The sequence below is a fragment of the Pseudonaja textilis genome, chromosome Z (assembly GCF_049901715.1).
Source record: "Pseudonaja textilis isolate UNSWEBS1 chromosome Z, rPseTex1.2, whole genome shotgun sequence".
NCBI classification, from domain to species: Eukaryota; Metazoa; Chordata; class Lepidosauria; order Squamata; family Elapidae; genus Pseudonaja; species Pseudonaja textilis.
The window spans coordinates 109,303,436-109,318,799 of NC_142008.1; the positions used below are offsets into that span (position 1 = coordinate 109,303,436).

The 15,364-nt window shown below is 37.5% G+C and overlaps 1 protein-coding gene and 1 long non-coding RNA gene across 2 annotated transcripts; one reads left to right on the forward strand and one right to left on the reverse strand.

Annotated features, from left to right (window-relative positions):
• Positions 1-435: 435 nt before the first annotated feature.
• On the reverse strand, positions 436-11,261 carry LOC148124245 (angiogenin-like). The gene is made up of 4 exons (XM_087917242.1): positions 11,139-11,261; positions 3,619-3,713; positions 1,211-1,280; positions 436-888 (listed from the first exon to the last, which is right to left on the reverse strand). The coding sequence occupies exons 1-4, from the start codon at positions 11,259-11,261 to the stop codon at positions 493-495; spliced, it is 684 nt and encodes a 227-aa protein (XP_087773368.1). The 3' UTR covers positions 436-492.
• An 807-nt stretch (positions 11,262-12,068) lies between these two features.
• LOC148124246 (uncharacterized) lies at positions 12,069-13,950 on the forward strand. The gene is made up of 2 exons (XR_015740390.1): positions 12,069-12,228; positions 12,959-13,950. It is a non-coding gene; the product is annotated as an uncharacterized LOC148124246 (long non-coding RNA).
• Positions 13,951-15,364: the final 1,414 nt, after the last annotated feature.

Consider the following 15,364-nt stretch of genomic DNA (forward strand, 5'->3'; position numbering starts at 1 on the left):
ATCAGGTCCAGGATTTCTCTGAATGAAAGACTAAACAAAATATAAAAGGATGTTTAAAGAAATATTTATTGTATTGTTTTCTAATAAAGGATCAATCACACCACATAAACTAGAAAATAAAGAATATGTTCAAATTCCACAAAAGAATGAAGAAGGTGCAGCACAATCAGATTTGCAAGATTCGTTTATAATCACTAATTATAATAAAGTAACTTCAGCCTTCCTGTGGGGTTTATTTTCTGGCCAGGCCCACCCATTAGGGCTGACAGATGTTCCTCTAGAAATGGGGTGATTGGAACTGCAGTAATCATAAAAGAAGAACCACCAGGAACAAGACAGAGAAACCCAAAAGAATGGAAGGGAAATGTGACCCTTATGAAAAATAGGGTTGGCTTTAAGACAACATTAGAGCAACCCACAATTCCACTCAACCTCTCTCTCTATGGCAGAGCATTGTCATTAAAGGGGTCCTGAGCAAACCAACATCTGGTTCTAATCAGAATAAACAGAATTAATTTCAACGGGCAATCCTTTCCGACAATGCATAACAATCTTGCGAGTATTACTAACACCCGAAAAATGCTCAAAAATCTTTGAACAATAAGTATAATGAACAGGATTTTCTGAGATATGTTTCCCAGTATATCTGTTAGGGCAAATACGTTTTAAATCAGCATCTGAGAGATGAATAAATATATTAGCTTCATAATGGCCTCTGGACGTCATTATATTTTTACAATAATCTGCAGAAACTGTCACTGGATAATCTACATGCTTCCGTTTGAAGTCTTCAAAACTGTCAGCTTCTGTGTCCAAGACTATCCAAGCTATCGAAAAGAGCATCCAGAGGAGGTGGATTCCTTTGACAGCCATGGCTTCTCTCTCTCTCTCTCTCTCTCTCTTTCTCTTGTGGCCCTACAAACAAAGGGGAAAGATGGAAACAGGAAACCATGAAGAGTGCTTCCTCAGGGCTTGGAGGAGGTGGCATGATACACCTTTTTTTGAGGATGAATTCCAGAGTCACTTCATTGCATCATTTCTTCAGATTAACCTGGGAGTTGGTGACATTTTTATATCTGAAGATTCTATCTTATGTTATTTATTAAAGGAAAATATAATATATATGAATGATAATACAAACAGATATTGTGATAAAAATGGAAGCAGTTCAGCCTGCTCAGTAAGCTGTGACCACAGAGGGTTAAGATACAAAAAATATCCATGGGCAGACTGATATTTTTGACAGAATTGGTTGTGGGAGAGATCGTGGATAGCAAATACTTCCTAATAAGACAAAACACAATTAGAATTATTATAATTATGTATTAGACATCTTGAGACAGGGAGATCCAAGAATAAAATTCATATTCAAAGCGATTGTCCTGCAGAAATGCTTATGAAACATTTGAACATGCTTTTGTTTGTCCTCTTTGAAAATGGAGACTATTGAGGGCCCAATATGGCTTTAGACTGGTATCTCTTCATGCATATTAAAAAAAAAATCCCAAGAAAGGAAGATCTTCTTACAATTTATTCAGAACATTCTGATTAAAAAAGATTTCCTCTTATTCTAGGGAACCTAGATCCTCAACTTACATTCCATATTGTAGTTAACAAATCAAAGAAGACTACAAAAGAGAAGTTAATTGTATAGGACAAAAGAAATAGAAAATCGTAGAAAATCAGTTGCATGTTGTTAAACCTTTCACATATGTGTCTTTTTAAATTAATTCTGATAAAAGCAGCATCATAAAATTTAAGATGTTAATGAGGAAAATAAAATCAAATAGTTTGGAGTTCACAAAGAGATAAACCAGATACCAATTAACAAACACAGCCCCATCCTCTCCTGACCTGGAGTTTTTATTGTTGCAGTTTATGAATGTTAAAAGTTACAAATCAATCCATACAGCAAAGGAATAAAGGGCTTTCTACATTCCAATCTGTAATGGTTTGTTTACCATTAACATCATTTAAGAAAGAAATAACTCAAATTAAAACACAACAGAACTGTGTTAGTTAGCAAGTACAACTATAGTACAGACTCCGTGTTGTATGGCCATCACTATCCAGCATAAATATTATACACTCTCACACAGTGCTTTGATTATCTAAATAATCAAACATGTCTTTTTTCCTTCATCTTTTCTCTCCAATCTCTGCTTTAACCCACCAGTTAAACAAGTCCCGTTACATTCCAAAATATTCCCATCCATTATCTATGCATAAAAGGATTAGTCTTTCAGAAAATTAAATTAAAGATTCCTTTCAAATGCCTTAATGCCATTGTTTAATATCTTCCTCTATGGGAACATAAAAAGCTTCCTCCCTTAAAATCAGCTCATATTTGTGAAGAATTGAATCCAGTCCCTTCTGAACATTCTCTTCTTCTCCCTTCTTTAAAGACCTTCAGTTCTGATCCTTTCAATATCATATTTGTTATTTCCTGAATATCTTCTAGTTTCTCTGAGTTCTCCTTTGGAAGTTAAAACTGAACAAGACAAGGATAATAAATGTTGTATCTGGAAATCACATACTGAGTGTGAAACATGTAGTTGAGTATTATAGCAGACTGTTTAGGAATGAGTTGTCTCGGTTTCTTTAAGAAATTTAGAAAATGAAATGATTAACAATTCTCTTCTGGACTGGAAAAGATTTTATGTGAAGGAAAGGTTTGTACCCAAGAAAAGCCTCCTCAGGTGTTCAAAACACAACTGAATGCTTTCTCTGAAAAATGGGATCATTTCTTACTTTGAGGTGTGTTTCTACAAGTAGAAGATGCTGCTAGTAGCCTCATGTTACTAGTCAGGGTCATTTCACCCTAGATTCATCCATTCTGCTATAGATATAGTCAGCACAAGGATAGAATTAAATAGAGCTACACCAAGTAATTCTTTTGGCAAGAAGATCATTAAAAAAACAGATAGTGTAGATTCTTTCATCAATAGATTAAAATTCCAAATCCTCCCCTAAACTCCTGAAGTCAAATAATAAAATTGGCATATTTTGCTTTCTGAGTTCTCTCAGACCTGTTATTCTCTGTCAGCCTCATGAGATAGGGGAGACAAGAAATACAATCAGATAAACTAATTCTACTTCATTATATTAAAGAGAAACTGGAAAGTTTAAAAGTCCTTCTCTTCCCACATCCCATTTTAACCCCCAAATTAGGGAGGGCTTCTCTTAACCCAGCCACATTCCTGCTTAGCTACCATTTATCTCTGTGTTTTGGGGGTGCATCTCTTTGTCCTATGCCCTAATGTCATTCTCTCATTCCACTCCATTCTTCATTTACTTTCATCATTTCTAGACCACGAATGTGAAATCCTATGATAGTTAATACCAACCAATTCCTGCCTTATTTATGCCTCTTCAGATATGCTTAATGTGGCTTCATTCTTTTGCTTCAGTTCAATTCTTGTCTGGAGTTGTGCATCTCCAAATCACGAATGTCACTTATAGCTCTGATCTATCTGAGCTAACATATAACATTTAAATGTCTTCCTTCTGGAATTTAACTCACTAATCTATGCTATTCTTCTTACACCTCACACATATTATCACTTTGCTGCAAGGTTATGGATAGTTTCAGCTTTGAACAAAAGTGAAGGTTCTTACCTACTGCAAGGTACAGAAGATCTCTTCAGACAATAGGCTGAAAATTTTATGCTTGAGTGTTTTTGATGTTGGCTTATATAGATATATGGAGAGTGCTTTGTGGCATCATGGAAAAGAAATGGAAAGAAATAAATGGAAAAGATAATGAAGAATAATGTTGCCACACTTCAAACAAGTTAATCATCGTAAAAAACTGTTCGTCATTTTCTTAGGAATAGAACGGTTATATTTCCTTAAGAACAAAGAACATTGAAGGTAGATATGCTATACAGGATATTCTTCCCTTTTCATCTGTCAAATATTAACTTTCTTCCATCTGTCTTCATAGTGCCTGAAGCACTCTTCCTAACCTCACATGCAGGCCCTCATTATCATTGTGATACAATGTGCAGAATTTCAAATTCAAAAAATTATCTGATGATCTGGTGCATTTCAAAGTCTTGATATAAAGGGACCAACAATTTCTAAATAGGCATCAAATGGGGCAACTAAATATACTTTATTTAATTTGTACAAAATTACTTGTGTCTATTTAGGTTTTCAGGAAGATTACTATATAGAAGATGTCTGCAACAGTTGTAAAGGAAAATGGCTTTATTCTTGCCCCCTGACACATTATTTCTGAGTGTGATCATTGTCCATCCTTGATGATCAGTTTTGCAAAATGTTGAGTAAAAATAAAATATTTTCTTTGATCACATTATGTACCAACTACTTCTGAATCGGGCTGAAAGATGATTAAGGAGTGTGTTTTATTTAATTATACAAAGTTGCATATGTCAATTTAGGTCTTCAGGAAGAATTATCATAGAATATTTTTGCAACAGATATATAGGAAGCTGCTACCACTATTGTTTCCATGTGTCAAATTATTTGTGAATGGGATTTTTTTTTACTCTCTTCTTCAGATAGCACAACGTCTGACAGATGAACTGATTTAGAGAAACTATTTTGGGATTCTAGAAACCAGTACTAATGTGTCTCCTAGTTTTTTCATTTCCTAAAAGACTAGTTTGGGTGTCAGATGTATGTTGATAAGCACTCCTGAGCATTTTTATTGCTGTTATTTATGCAATAGAATATGTTTGTGGAGAATCATTTCAATCATTTTAATTTTTTTTCCTCTTAGATTGTTAAGAATTTAAAAAACTAATAGCCCTCTATTCCATGAAAGGTTTAGGCTGTCCTATGATGGACCAGAAATTTGTGGAGAATCATTCCCAAAGACTCAGGTTGGTTTTACTTGGAGTCCCACAAGTAATTTCATCATCTTTAGAAACATTTAATAGTATAGTAAGATCTTCAGAAATCTCTTATATAGATCTTGGAGGAAGAGAGGTACTTAAACTGACTTAGGGGTGCTCAGAAGATTGAAGGGAACAAATGGATATAGCAGTTTGAAGAGGACCAATGGATGCAGAAGCATCCATTGTAGAGAATAAAAATTGTGATCTTGAGCATCAGAAAATCCATTAGGTCTCTGAATTCCCTCTGAGTTCATTTAAAGGGTTTTGAAAGCCCTAAGTTTAAAGTTCAGAATTGCATTGGATATCTTGATTCAAAGATACAGTTTGAAAAGATTTATTGAGATCAATTCAATAAATGTGAATATTTGCTAACTTAAGAAAGAGCTAGCTATCAGTTGGGAAGTTGCTGTGACCTGTGGAGAGATCCAGGATATTTGCCATACTGGATAGTTTTAGCATATAGAAAACAGTTCTAAATATGACTCAAGAATTATTATTTTTTTCCCTCCAACTTCTTTATTGTCCTAAAATGCAGCCTCGTGTAAGGCACATTGCATAAATTCATTGTATATACTGGCCTTGCACTTCACGTAGTTGACAAATGGGATAGGAGGAGATAAAGTGTCCATAAATAAATTAGTAATTGAGTAAATATTTGCAGTTCTCTGAAAGTACATCTGCTTCTTTCCAGTGTCCTATATGGATCTGATTCTTTGCTACTTTGTGTTGTCGTGCCTGTTATTTATTTGGTGTATCAGACATCATGGCTGCTTAAATTCAAGGATGGGACAGAGTTTTCCAGCTTCAATTGCAAAAGTAATAACTAATTCAAGAAAGAAATTGTGCTATGCAGAGCTTTTATATCTCTAGTTGGCATGATTTATAAAGGCAGAAAAAAACCAAAGAAATAACAACAGGAGAATTTTGGACAGGGATGGGATTCAAATTTTTAACAACCAGTTCTGTGGGTGTGGCTTAGATGGTGGGCATGGCTTGGTGGTCATGTGACTGGGTGGACATGGCTTGGTGGTCATGTTATTGGCTGGGTGTGGCCAACTCAGTATCATTCACATCGAGGCATGCATCTCCTCGCCTGGCCTCTCATGACTGTGGAAATGCTGCAACAATCGTAAGTGTGAAAAAGTCACTTTTTTCAGTGTCATTGTAACTTTGAACAGTCACTCCACACAAGCAAAATGCCAGCAAAGGAGGGAGAAAAAACTCCAGAGGCATTCCTGAGACAGGAAGTCTAGTCCTGCCAAGAATGTAATAAGGGTTAACGGAGAGGCAGTTTTTGTAAGCAACACCAGAATGTTTCCTTCCTGCCTTCCTTACAGGATTAGGCCAGTAATTTCTTCTAACAATTGGTTCTCCAAACTGCTTAGAATGTTAACAACCAGTTCTAGCAAATAGGTGTGAACTGGTAGAATCCCACTCCTGATTCTGGAGACTGGTGGAATGTAATAATGTTAACCTAACTAACCCTACTTTTAATCTACAACGCATCACTAACAAATTTGTCTTCTAGAAATCTCTATATGGAATGTTGGAAGAATTATCCTTCTGGGTTCAGTTCCAAGTGGGGAAAAAGACACTGGAAACATGGAGGCTATTTGGAAAGATGATTTAATGGTGTACAGGACCACATGGCTTGAAGCTCCAAAGAAGGATGATCACATGCTCCAAGGTGAAAAAAGAAGATCAAGAAGGGCTGATATGCTGAGAGTGCCTGGGTTTTATAATCTTTGTTGGGATTTGAATTGGAGCTTGTATTCTGATTGGTCACACTCCCATGGGGCCATGCAGGGACAACTCTGTAGGCTGTCCTGAGTTCCAGGCTTGGTTGAGCCTTGCTGGATGATGATGCACTGAAAGGGCTTTCGGGCAATTGCTATAGTTTTATCTGGGTATCTTTGTTAGGTAAAGTATTCTGGCCCAGGACTTAATGGCCTGCCCATTAACAAAGATGGGGGTGAGCTTCTGCTTCTGAGGTGTTTCTGCTCTTGAGTTTCTACTCTTTTTAGGGGAAATATTCTGCCTTTTTAATATTTCTTAGGATATTTCAATTTTCTAGGAGAGGGTTGGGTGCTAACTTCCTACAGGAGCTTACTGAATATGTGGCATAAAGGGAAGAAGTGGACTGAAGAGCAAGTTGATTTCAGATAAGATTTCATTAATCAGGGGAAAAATGGTATTCCAGTCATGAGACTGTGGAAGAATAAAGTGCATGAGAAAATTCCATGCAACTTTGCTACCTTCTTTTCTTCCTCTAACATACACACGGCAGCACTGTCAATAGACCAGGCAAGCCCATAGTGCTTGAAGCATTGTCCCTAACTATGTGTCTGAGCCATTGTAGTCAGTCCTTTGTGATAAATTCTGTTTACCTGATGCTGGATTCTTTAGAAAGACTAGGAGAGGAGTGCCAGGCTTCTAATCATTTAGATCAATTTAAAACTTAGTGGCATTGTTATGCACCATCCAACTTTCCAACTGAAAATAGCAACCTGCTTTTATTCTTAAGGAAATAAAATCTTCCTATCTCTACAAAAATAGAATATCATTTTTTAAAATGTTTTTTAACTTGCTTGAACTTTGGCATTTGAAGCCATTTTGTATGGATAAAATTTGTAACTCATGAGATTTAATCTAAAAATTAATCTCATTCCTCAGCCAATATCCCATACTATTCATTAGATCTCATAATATGGAGTTGTTTAGCATGTAAGCTATTAGTAGTGTTCAGTAGACTATTTGCACAGTTAAAGTTAGGATAAGTTAGGATTAACTTAGTTAAGTCACCCTGCCAACAAAAAGTGTCTATAGTTAAGGCTATGTTTTCCCAGTTGCAATGTATGGCTGTGAAAGTTGGACCACAAGGAAGGCTGAGTGCCAAAGAATTGAGGCCTTTGACCTATAATGCTGGAGAAGACTCCTATGAGTCCCTTGAACTGCAAAGCGATCAAACCAGTCAGTCCTAGAGGAGATCAACCCTGACTGCTCTTTAGAAGGACAGATGCTGAAGATGAAACTCAAATACTTTGGCCACCTAATGAGAAGGAAGGACTCACTGGAGAAGAGCCTAATGCTGAGAAAGACTGAGGGCAAAAGAAGATGGGAACGACAGAGAATGAGGTGGCTGGATGGAATAACTGAAGTAGTAGGCATGAGCTTAAATTGACTCCGGAGGATGGTAGAGGACAGGAAGGCCTGGAGGAATGTTGTCCATAAGGTTGTGATGGGTCAGACATGACTTTGCAACTAACAATGCTTATTACAGTCCTTTTATCTCCAGAATTTTTCTGGTGTTATTTAATTTTTGTTGTTGTTGTTAATCATCATAAATCTTGCTAACCGGGTTGCTCAGAGTCTTCTTCCTTCAATTAGTTTTTTTGTTTTGCAACTTCTGTTCAATAACTCTGATGCATCATTCAATGCATCAGAGTTATTGAACAGAACAAACCACTGTGCCAGATTCAACAAACTAATGAACAGGTATTTCAACAATGATGGCAAAGATTCAGATTCAGACAGAACAATGGAAAGAAGCAGATGTATTTTCAGAGAACTCCAAATGTTCCAAGCCTTCTTAATTCTCGATTACTGATTGGGTTCCTCTGTCTCCTCTGAGCCCTTTTGTTGAATTACTGAGCCAATATATGCAATGAGTTAATATAATCTGCTCTACATCAGGCTGCATTTTTATTGTTTTATTAAAGTTCTATAGCTACCTATCTCAACCAATGATTATGGACAGCTTGCAATTCAAAATTGCAATTTTGAATTATAAATGAAATTTAACATTACAAGCTTTTAAAATGATAAGATCATTCAAAAATAAGTATACAGCTGGAGTTGAAATTGGAGGAAAGAAATACCCCTACTACTTTGTTCTATACCACAGCTGTCAAATTCATGGTGTCAACATTGCCATCATGTGACTTTCATGACATTTTTCACCTTTGTGGAGCTGGTGTGTGCATGTTACAACTTGTCATGTGTGCCACTGAACAATATCTATTATTGGAAAACACACACACACACACACACACACACACACACACACATAGGGAGAGAGAGAGACACACACAGAGAGAGACAGAGGGACACTGGGAGACAGATAGAGACAGAGAGACAGAGATTAAAAAGAGAAGCTTCAGAAGAAAAATGAGATTAAGAAAATCATAAATGAAGTTTTCAAATCAAATCAAATCAAACGTTTATTGACAATGCACAACATGTGTACAATGAAATTGTGCAGCCCCCCCACAAAGAAACACAAAATACACCTCAATAACTCAATAAATGAAAAAATAGAATCCCTAAACCAAAATAAGTAATAACTCACACACATTCCCATATATCTATATGTATGTAACATTATATTATATTACATTGGTATGAACATGTTGCATGTTGTGCTGGCCCTGGAAATCTATTATATTAAACCTAATTATGGTGTTATGTTGTGTTAAGAAGTGACAGCCCACAGATAAAAGCTATTTTTCAGCCTATTTGTTCGGCTGGCTATACTTTTATATCTCCTTCCCGATTGTAGGAGAGTAGAGAAGTGCTGACCAGGGTGTGAATCATCCCTGAGGATTTTCTTCACTCTGCTGAGGCAGTGGGTCCTGGCGATTTCATCCAGTGGTAGCAGGGGACAGCCCTTAATTTTTCTTGCTGTGCTCATTACACTCTGTAATGCTTTTTTGTCCACGGCTGTCAAGCCAGCATACCATACTGTAACACAATATGTAAGGACACATTCTAACATAGACTGGTAAAAAGTAAGTCATCAGTCATTGTTCCACCTGATATTTCCGCAAGACCCTAAGGAAATGGAGTCTGTGTTGAGCCTTCCTGACCACCTGGATCATGTTATTTTTTGTGGTGAGATCTTGGCTAAGGTGGACTCCAAGAAATTTGAAAGAGGAGACCCTCTCCACACAACCACCCTTGATGTAGAGTGGGGCAGGGTCCGGAAGCCTATCACTATCTCCTTTGTCTTTGTTTTTAGATGCAAGTTGTTTTCTGAGCACCATGTGGATAACTTCTGGACTTCTTCCCTGTATGCTAATTCATCTCCTCCTGTAATAAGACCCAGTATAGTGGTATCATCTGCATACTTTAATATCACCTTAGATGGGTCAGAAGATAGGCAGTTGTATGTGTGCAACGAGTACAGGTAGGGACTCAGCACACAGCTCTGTGAAGAGCCAATGCTGAGCTTCCGTGAGGAGGATGTGAAAGACCCAGCTCTCACTGTTTGTGGCCTGTCTGTCAGAAAGTCTTTAATCCAATCACAAGTGAGAGAAGGGAAATTCAAATCAGTCAACTTTTCGATGAGGATGTCTAGCAAAATGGTGTTAAAACCTGAGCTATAATCTATGAAAAACATTCTGAGGTAGTTCCCAGGTTTCTCTAAATGACTCACTACAGAATGTAGAGCAGTAGCAATGGCAGTAGCAACCTGTCGACCTATTTCCTCTGTAGGTGAACTGATATTGGTCGAAGTTTGATGGAAGGCATGGCCTGAGGTGTTGAAGAACCAGTCTCTAGAAGCACTTCTTCATTACAGATGTTAGTGCAATGGGTCTATAGTCATTCAGGCTGTTTATTGATGTTTTCTTTGGGACTGGAATGATTGTGGCTGCTTTCAGACATGATGGAACACTGGCTGTTTGCAGGGAGATGTTAAAAATCCTTAGGACCTCTGATAGTTGATTAACACAGGTTTTAACCACTATTCCAGCACCCCATCTGGACATGCAGATTTATTAGAATTTATGGTCTTCAATACAGTTCTCACTTCGTGTTCATGCAAGGTGAGTGGCTGGGAGTTGGAGGACTGGTGGGCTGGAGCTACAGGGTCAGGTCTCTTGAACTCATAGTGGGCCAAAAAGGTGTTCAACTCTCTGCCAATGAGGCATCAGAGTTGACTGTCTTCATCATATTGCCCTTATAGTTGGTTAGATGCTGCAATCCCTGTTAGATGGGTTGGCACAGGAAAAGAGAGGCAGAACACAGCAGGACTTGTAAGCAGACTTTATTTGAAGCCAGTTCGAAAAAGCTGCTCAACCGCAGCAGGCACCAGCTTTTATAGCTGGCGCTGTCCAAAGCTTCAGTCACTGATGTAGCTTCATTTTTTCCACCAGTGGCTGGGCCAATGAGTGGAGTCTATTAGCCGACTCCAATCTTTGGCCATATTTGGTCATATATAACACCCCTCCCCTTCTAGTTAATGTTCCTCCAATTGGTGCTCGCCTACTGTACATAATCACGTATGTAAGCAGGGCTTTGATGGGTATGACTGGAGCTGTGCACCTCACTTGCTCCTGGGGTGGTGGCCTGAGTGGATGAGTCCTCTGCTGCTTCTGTCCCCGCCAGTGGAACCATCTTGAAACTAGCTACTGGTGTGGCAGGGACTGTTGAGCCTGAGGCCTCAGAAGGACTCCCTCTCACAAGATACGTGTCTCTGATATTATTGTTCAGAGTCTGTGTCTTCGGGTATGGTGTTTGTGATCTGTGTTGTTCAGTTATTGCATATCGGGTGTTTGGTTAGTTGTCCTCATTTGGGACCCAGCCCCATAGCTGATCAATGTATCACTCCCATAGCTTCCCTTCCTCCATCTCTACTCTGTAGGACTGGGGCCCTGTGCTTTCGATTACCCTAGCTGGCACCCACGTTGGCCCTCCAGTGCAACTGTGTGCCTAGACTGGGTTCACTATGGTGAATTGTCTGCATTTCCCCATAGAGGAAGAATAACCACAAAATACTTTCTCAAAGCCAGGTCATCTGTCAGACTCCAGACTTCGTGTCTAAAGAAAGACACAAAAAACCTCATTCAGAAATAATTTGTCACAGGACAGCAACACTTTCCTTTACAACTGTTTTAGAAATCTTATATAATAACATTCTTTCAAAGGGAAATAGAACTTTATACAATTAAATAAGATGAAATTATTTCTCTCATTTCATTTCTATTTAGAAATAGTTGGATGTTTCATATCAAAAGTTTGTGTTTTGTTTTTTTGCTTAAATTTCTGTAGAAATGATCAGCATAGACTGGCAATCATGACTTAAATGTGGGTTTAGGGACAGTGCTTCAGGCCCTATGAAGGCATAGCAAGGAAAGTTAAAATTTGGCAGATGAAAAAGGAAGGACATCCTGTCTTCCCGGGTGTTCACAAATATTACACAATGCAGACAGCATGTACTCTCCAAGAGACCAGCTTCTATTGTCAATTTCTATCCCATGATGCCTGATGTCACTCTCCCTATTTTAGCCACCACTGAAAACTCTCAAGCAGACAAGAATTTTCATCCTGTGGGTCTGAAGATATATTTTGTATCTTGAAACAGGTAAGAAACTTTCTTTGGTGACATGACCAGGTTTCCAGAGGGGAGGATCTTTCTGATCCCAACTAGGAAGAGATTATGCAGTAGCATTAAGACATTTTAAAGTAACCTTTAATTTAATGTTAAGAAATAGTCTTACCACAATGCAACTGGATAATGAAAGGAATTGTCTTGGAACGTGATGAGTCCTGCTTCATTGTAGGGATTGTAGAGACCAGATGCAAGAAAAAAATATAGTTGTTTAGAAAAAAGATGTTATACGCCAAATTATAATAATGAAAGAAGAGTGTTCAAGTATTTCAGAGCCATTTTAACAGGACAATCACTTTGGAATATGAGTTTTCTCTTTGGGCCTATATATCTCAGGGATCAAATCCGTTAATTTTTTTTTGTCTTATTAGGAAATATCTGCAATCCAGGATTTCTTCTACAAATAATTCTGTCAAAGATATCACTTTGTCCAGTATGTTTTCTCTACCTCAAGTTTTTCAGCATACTCAACCCCTTTCTTTCTTTTTACAATATTTGATTGCTCTGTTATTCATACTTTGTACTGTCTCCCTTAACAAATAAATAAAATATAAAGTTACCAAATGGAAATGACACAAAATTGCTCTGGAATACATCCTGAAAGAAAAGGTGTCTCATCCTATCCTACCCCTACGCCAAGCATTGGGATGGCATGTTGAGTATGTTAATTGTTTCATATTTCCTTTCTCCCACCCTTTCATAGGAGCCCAAGGGCAAGAGAGAAGCCATGACTGCAAAGGGAATCCACCTTCTCTGGATGCTCTTTTCATTAGCTTGGGTAGTCTTGGAGACAGAAGCTGACAGTTTTGAGATCTTCAAAAAGAGGAATGTACATTATCCAAAGACCATCCCTCCAAAAGATGTTGACTACTGTGACTACATGATGAAGGCCAGGAACGTATGTCACTTAAGAGTTAATGCATTTATTCATGCCCCAGAAAGTGATTTAGAAAGATTTGCCCTAAAGACTATGATGGTCCATGGACATCTGCCAATAGTTTCCCACTTACTCTTTGTTATGATTTTGGTAGATATTTGAAGCTTTCTTTCAATCTCAGGATTGAAACATATTGTCAAAATGGATTGCCCATTGAATTTAGCACCATCAGGGTTTTTTTTCTTGATAAAATTCTGCACCAAAGAGAAAGTTAGATCAAGGATTACGTTTTGCTGAATCACTGCATTAAATCCAAACTGGTAGTTTTCAGAGGGTCACATTTCCCTTCCATTCTTTTGGGGTTTCTTTCTGTCTTTGTTCCTTGCCCTTTTCCCCTTATGATGAATGAACTTCCAATTGCCTGTTTCGGGAGAGAGTTCTATCAGCCCTGATGAGTACACCAGTCATGGAAGTGATCACCAAATGAATGTTAAAGCCCTTGTATTGAAATGGGCTGTAAAAAAAGAATCTTATAAGTCTCATTGTGCTGTTCCTGCTTCATTCTTCTCCATAGCAATGTTTGAGGTTGGAATTTGTTCTTTATTTTGTAGCTGAAGTGATGTGATTATTGGGGGATAAAGGAAATATTCCCTATCATGAAATACATTTTTCTTTAAGCATCCAATTATATTTTGTTCAGTCTTTTTTTCAGACAACTGTTGGGTCTCATCATGAATGGAAAAGAGGATGAAGGTGGGGTGACCAATAACTTTGATCTGAGTGAATCAGAATAAACATATTCACCTTCTGAAACTGAATATTTCTTCATTGGCTTTGTTTTCACTCTTGTTACAAACATATTTTTTTTCACTGTCAGATACTGTGAAGTCCTCTTTGAAGATGTAGTGGCAACTATGGTTTAACTCAATTGGAGCATCCCTTCAGTAAGGATTTTCCTTTCTGCTAACCATTTGGCTTTTGCTCTCAGGAAAAATTCCTCCCATAACTCTCCATAATCTTGCTTTGCTCCGAAAAAGGCATAACTACACCAATAAAAATTGCTTTGTTTTTTTTAAAAATGAAGTTGTGACATCCTAGCTCTGATTTGCTATCGTCATCATGGGAATATGTGGCACATAATCTTCCCATGTTGCTGTCCATTTAGGGCTGATAAAGCTCAGAATTGGAGCCTTCTTGTCTTTCTAAATTCTGATCACATACAGCCAGAAAGATCTCCAGTGAATAATAATGAACCCCAGCCTTCATAAATAGGAGCCCTGTCATTTCCATTTCAGCAGGTCTTTAGATGTGTCTCCATAAAAGCTACTGGACACATTTTTATAAATTTGGGGAGATTTGACAAATATGGCTATTTTTTAACAATGTAGCTATGGAATAAAAAAAACAGTGTTCAGAAATAAACCAGTTTTGGGTTGTGTTAATTAGATAGGCAAAGAATATTTATTTTTTAACCTCCTGTTTTACTTCCATATTTCACAATTCATTAAGACACTTTTTTCTCCCTCCTTAAACGTCTGCAGAAAAGGTCTATTCATTTTATAGATAAGGCCCAGGAATGTCTTCTGTCTTTTGGAAGATAAATCAGCTAAATGTTGGAAATGCCACCAGACACTGTGTCATATTATCATATGCAGTAGAAATGTGTAGAAGCCAAAAAGTATTGGACAAAAATACATACATGGTTGGACAATATGATAGAACAGCATATTGATTTGAAACTCAAAATATTTTTATTGGGGATTTTACCAGAAACTTATAGTAACAAAAATGTATATTTGATGATTCATGTATTAACTGCTGCTAGAATTGTATTTGCACAAAGTTGGAAAAGTAAAGAGATTCCTACAGATGAGAACGTGATTAGGAAAATATTAGAATGTACAAAAATAAATAGGTTAACACTTGCAATTAAAGAGAAGGAACATGTGACTATTTTACATTGGTTCTGTCTTGTATTTTTCCACAAGAAGAAATCTTGCTGGAAAGCACGTATTCAGCTCAGCAGGAAAGCACTGACAAGAAGGAAGTTAAATAAAAGAATAACCCGAGACAATAATGTGTATTCAAATAAGATATGCCTGTCTATAGCAGCTATAGAGGATGTGACTCATGTCACGTAAACTGGTCAAAAAAGATTAACATTGTATCTCTTTACCTTTCTGTAAATTTCCTCTCTGACCCCCTCCCTTGAATTAGCACAATAAAAGAGGA